Here is a 5,849-nt window from a genome sequence, read left to right on the forward strand (position 1 = left end):
GAGGTATATATCCTAGAGAGGTGAGATCCAGGATAGGAACAGATATATGCACATTCACGTTCATTGCAGCACTAGTTACAAAAGCAAAATGATGTGAACAACCCACATGCCCATCAGTGGAAGAGTGGATGACTGAACTATAGTACATACACACAATGGAATGCTATGCAGCACTAAAGAATAATGTAGAGTCTGCAAAATACTGCATAATATGGATGAACTTGGAGGACATTACACTGAGTGAAATAAGTCAATCACAGAAGGACAAACATAGTATTAGATTGTTGTTGTGGAGGGTCAACAGAAGGTTTATATATGGAGGGAAACTTTCTTTGTTGGTTAGCAGGGGTGTGAGGGGAGGGGAGGAGAGGGAAGGGAACACTGCATGCATGCATGCATGAATAAATAGATAGATAGATAAGGAAGGAAGGAAGGTTTGGAAAGCTAGACCGCACTGTAATAACACTGATTACTTACAGGGAAAGTGATGGGATTGAGGCAGAAAAGGAATGGGAAGAAGAGCTTTTGTTTCTCATATTTGGTTTTTGTTTTGCACTGCTTGCCTTTCAGAGAGAGATATCCTCAGGTGTTCTTTGTGTAATTATAGAAACACAAGGGACTAAAAGCTAAAAAATAATTACTGCTAAAATTAATGTGGATCATTGAAGTCCAAGAAGATAGGTATACCAGGATAGATCAGTTAAAAAACTGGTAACTAGAAATAACTGTTTGGAGAACATTGTCAATAATATTCACCTAGTATTTTCAAGCCACTGTGCTAAGTAAGTCACTGGAGGTTAAAAAAAAAAGAAAAGAAAAATGGTTCAGATGAATTAGGAAAAAACCAAAATAAAAATGGAGACTAGACAAGTTCTGAGGTGCCTCACAGGCCAGCCTGTACTGTCTCCTCTGCGTGATCCTGGGCCTAGCTCTCTGGGACTCATCTTTGAGTGAGTAGAGGGATAGCAGAACCCTGCCCCCCCAAGTGTCCTTCACTCTTCTGGGTTAAGGGTAAGGTCTAGAAAGTCAACATATGCATTAAATCACTTGAATGAAGAATCTTGGCTAGAATTAGTCCATCAATTAGGGCAGTGTAGTAAATTACTTTGTGTGGCTTTTCTACCCATAAGTCTTTGTAAACTCCAAGGTGGGATTTGCTATGAGCAACTGAGGAGCTCCTGATTGCTGAAGGTGTCCACCTGGAGTATTTCTGTTGGGAGTGGCACAACACAATGTTCTGGGAGGTGCCCACTCTCTCTCACGTTTAGAGTTCTGATGCTGTGACTGGCTAGTTTGACCACCCTGCCGAGCTCTAAAGGAGGCCTCCTAAAGGCAGAACTCTCTCTGACTGCTGGTGGAGGAAGACGTGCTGCTGAAAGAGACACAGGCCCCTGAGATATGTGCTGCTGGGAAAGAGACACAAGAGACATGCATTGCTGAGTGAGACACCGAGGGACCAGCACTGCTGGGAAAGAGACTGTGAGAGACTCTTGGCTGAGGGACGGTGGGCTGGGAGAGAGACTGAGCATTCTTCCTGAACTTGAATTGTAGCCTGGTGCTTCCTTAATAAACCCCGTAATCTGTGAGTTCTGTGTGGCCACTGCAGCGAATTATCGAACCCAGGAGAGAGGTGGTGGGTGCTTTGGGAGAAATGGTTGGTGAAAGGGCTGGAGGGAAGCAGCATGTCTGGCCTTGCAGTAATAGGCCTTGGTTTACTGCTGGTAATCCTGCCTTCCCCTTGTAGGGTTAGAGGAGGTCAGAACATGTGGCCTCCCTGCCGTTTTTGCAATTAGTAAGCCCAGTACCAAAACTGGCCTAGCACTGTGCTGCTTAATGAAGCCTTAATTAATTCTTGCTAAGGTCAAGTTGTCAAAGATTTCATATTACTTGGTTCCACAATCAACACCAATGGAAGTGGCAGTCAAGAAATCAGATGATTTATTGCACTGGGCAAATCTGCCGCAAAAGTCCTCTTTCAAGTGAGTAAGAGCAAAGATATCTCTTTGAAGACTAAGGTGCACCTAACCCAAGCCATGGTATTTTCAGTCACCTCATATGCATGTGAAAGCTGGAAATGAGTAAGGAAGACCGAAGAAGAGTGGATCCTTTTGAGTTGTGGTGCTGGCGAAGAATGCTGAAAGTACCATGGACCTCCAAAAAGAGCTAAGAAATCTGTCCTGAAAGAAGTTCAGCCGGAATGCTCATTGGAAGTGAGAATGGCTAGACTTTGTCTCACTTACTTTGGTTATGTTGTCAGAAGGGACCATTTCCTGGAGAAGGATATCATGCTTGGTAAAGTGGAGAGTCAATGAAAAAGGGAAGGCCTTCAATAAGATGGACTGACATAGTGGCTGCAACAATGGGCTCAGTATAACAAGGAGTGTGAGGCTGGCACAGGAGTTGGCAGTGTTTCGTTCTGTTGTACATGGGGTTGCTATGAGTCAGAGATGACTAGACGGCACCTAACAACAACACGTTCAAATAAATTGAATTGATTTCCCCACAATGGAGCCATACCAGGCAGCTGAGGGACTCAAAATGGAAGAAGAGAAATCCCAAATGGCTTTTTATTTTCTCACCTTGGGAGACAGAAACAGCTTTCAATAGGATGGCCTGGTTTTTAAGGGTAAGGAATGGCTTGTGAGGAGGAAGGTTACTAAGGATACCTTTCCTGAATGGGGCAGGGGTCACAGAGATGAGTTTCACCAGCCAGGTCTCCAGAAATGCAAATGATCTGTCTGGAGACCAGAGGCACGTCAGTGGACCTGAATTCATACTATATCCTCAGGCAGAGGCTTGATAACATCTATCTTCAGGAATCAAAGGAGGGAAGGAGGGAGGAACTTCCTGTTGCTGTCTAATTGAGGAGCTAGGAATCCAAGATGGGGCCAAGAACCACAGGAACACAGATCACTCTAAGTCTCTGTAAGGTTCTCAGTATTGGTATTTGTCTTCTCTCTGGTCTGTTTCTTGAAATGACCAGTAATGAAACCCTTATAAAAACGTTCAAGGGCTTGGCTTTGAGTGCAGATACACAGGGGGAGCGGGGTGAGGATTCTCAACACAGTGGAGCCAGAGAGAAGGAAGAGTGTGGGGTGGCCTCTAAAGAGGCCAGGAGAGGTAGATCGCAAGCTGAGTCCTGGGCTGAGGGAGAGAAGGTCCCTGGGGAGTACTACTAGTCCCACTTCACTAGCAGGATGAATAAACAGACTTTGTGTCACCTGGAAAAAAAATGCTCTTCTGTGCTGCTCCTGGAGGGTCTGCCTTAGCTGCTCCACATCACTCTCCAACTTCAGGTATTCATTCCAGGCGTTTTCCATCTCCTGTTGGCCAAAGAAATGTTTCCGCTTCTTAGTTATTCCCTGCCCCCAGTAGGCCTCATGAGTACCTGTGCTCCTGACCACTGAAGACCCAGCTGGGGGAAGAGAGAAGGGGAACTCAGTGGGCCTCAGCAGGCCTGGTAGAGGAGTGATATGAGGAGGATGGCATCTTCTCATTTGTGCTCTGACCCTGGTCACCTACAATGTCCCATCTTCTACCTTTGAGGATGCTTTGATTTCCAGCCCTGGCAATAGGATCTGTATATCAGATGGACCATTGAAAAAAGAGAAATTCTGACATCTTAGAATTAACACACAAATCAGAGAAACAGCCTTGCAGGCTGCTCTGAAAAATCTGGTCCCTTGGGTGGTACTGCAGCAGACTAAGGAACAGGTGGTGAAAGACGTATCACCCCTGAACAAAGTAAGCTACTGTCCAGAGGTGACCTGCAGAAGTTTTGCTACTCTGAGACTCTTGTTCCCAGCTACCAACTCAACTACAGCTTGGGAGATGAGAAAAGTAGGCTTGGCCCAGCCCATCCTGAGGGTAAATGTCTGCCACCCTCCACACCCTCTACGCACAGTGGACTCTCTGGAGATCTCTGCACGGATGTGCACAAGGTCCTCCTGCAGCAATCTCTGCTGGTAGGTAATCTTCTCCAAGTGTTGGGGTTGGTCTCTGTACTGCTCCATCTGTCTGTGCAAGACCTCCAGCACAGACTCTAGTTGGTCCTACGCCAGGCAATGAGCAAACAGGGTAAGAGCATGATCCCCAGAGGCCTTCCCATACCATGCCAGGAGCCAAACAAACCTGCTGAATCTAACTGAGGTTGAAGAGGCCAGAGCCAAGTGTGGGAGCTGAGAGTCACAGCCTCTGATCAGAAATCACCTAACAGCTCTTTACCTCAGTTTTCTCATCTGTAATTTCATGTAACTCCTTATGAGCCAAACTATGAAGATGAATCAAATAGAAGTAAAAACCTCTCCAAACTCCCGGGGAAAGAGTCTGCCATAAACTTTCAGTATTATAAATATAATGTCTTTTTAAAATGGGGGAAAAAAATCTACTTTAAGGAACCTGTCCCCAAGAGGCCAGACAGTGGCAGTCCCAGGCCCATTCCTGCTCCCCCACCCATGACACAGCCCAGATCCTAGGAGGAAAGAAGTTTTAGGAAGCTGTGGGCCTTTGCCCTGTATGACTGTAGCCAATTTATCCATGGCAGGACCCTTTTCCTGGAGGTTCAGGGGTCTGCGGTCACCACGTAAGTCAGTGGAATCTTCTCTCCCAGGCTCATCTCACAGCGTGAGGTGGGCCAGAGCAGAGTTGGGGGAGTGGTATTTAGAACAAGTGGCTCCTTATAAAATTTCCTCCAGGTCAGATACAAACCCCTCAAGAAACACCTTTTAAACCCAAAGACACTGCTCTAGATAAGCTGACACCTGTTGCTTAGTACTAACATAAGAGTCTAGTCTATGACCGAGGGGAAATAGGATGACAAAACCTCCCACCATCCAGCCCAAGACTAGACAAAACTGATGCATACTTTGTTCTCCTTGAGGGCTCGTATCTTGTCTTCCAAGTCCTGGAGGATCCTGTCTTGTTCGCAAAAGATGCTTAGCTTGACCTGTGAGCAAGAATGGATTGGAGTGAGCCTGGGATGATAAGAAAAGGGCATGACCTTGGGAGTGTGATCGGAAAGCACATGGTTATAGACCATTCAAACCCTGCCTGATGCTCCCCACCCCGGGGCTGGGGACAGGAGGCAGCTGAGAGACCAGCCTGTCTTTCTGCTCACTCACGTCAATGTCACTCTCTGCAATCTTCACTGGCTTCAGACTTCGATCCTTGAGAAGGTCCCGGCCTGTCATCTGGGATGCGAACAATTTAAAGGAGATTTAACCACAGTGATTGGGATCAGAACTCAGGGAGGAAAGTTAAACCCAAAATGGATGGGTCTGTGGAAATCTCAGCAGGTAGAGTCATGACATGGAGGGGCAAACACTCAGACAATACCTGCTTCACTTTTTATGCCAATTCATCTTAGGGAGCAATCAAAACTTTCCTGTGATCCTAGCTGCACTTATAAATTTCTCAAAGTGAAGAAAATACAGACTTTCAAGTTGTAAAATCATTAGTGTAGAAGCTATATGTTTGCCCAAAATGAGCGTATGAATCTTAGAAGATTTGCCATTGATAAGCAGAGTTTTGCTACTGAATCTGGGGAAAACAATACCAGAAGTCCATCACCAGAACCCAGGGCAGTGGTGTGGGTGGGCCAGGAGAAACAAGCAAATGCCTGAGCGTTGAAAAGACTTGGCTTAATGAAGTCCCTGAGCAGCCCACTTCCTCATGAATGAGGCCAGCTGACTGGGGGACCCGCCTCACCCTACTCTATTTCAGAAAGAGGATCTAGCCAAGGGAAGAAGTTGTTGTTAGATGCAGAACCTAGATAATTTCTGGCTGGTATTTTTAATTGATCCCTGAATAACTGAAGCTATGCCACATTTGTATAAATTACAAATCACTCT

General features: G+C 45.9%; 1 protein-coding gene across 1 annotated transcript in view; it reads right to left on the reverse strand.

Annotated features, from left to right (window-relative positions):
* Positions 1-5,849, reverse strand: part of PLEKHA7 (pleckstrin homology domain containing A7) — a 323,263-nt gene that overhangs the window by 39,300 nt on the left and 278,114 nt on the right. The window contains exons 14-17 of the mRNA XM_007956820.2: positions 5,121-5,189; positions 4,865-4,945; positions 3,903-4,052; positions 3,222-3,323 (exon numbers count right to left, since the gene is read on the reverse strand). Coding sequence (XP_007955011.2) covers positions 3,222-3,323; positions 3,903-4,052; positions 4,865-4,945; positions 5,121-5,189 — 402 coding nt within the window. The remainder of the gene's footprint in view (positions 1-3,221; positions 3,324-3,902; positions 4,053-4,864; positions 4,946-5,120; positions 5,190-5,849) is intronic.

This window comes from Orycteropus afer, unplaced genomic scaffold (assembly GCF_000298275.1).
Source record: "Orycteropus afer afer isolate SDZICR_OR568_19922 unplaced genomic scaffold, OryAfe1.0 scaffold00014, whole genome shotgun sequence".
In the NCBI taxonomy this organism is placed as follows: domain Eukaryota; kingdom Metazoa; phylum Chordata; class Mammalia; order Tubulidentata; family Orycteropodidae; genus Orycteropus; species Orycteropus afer.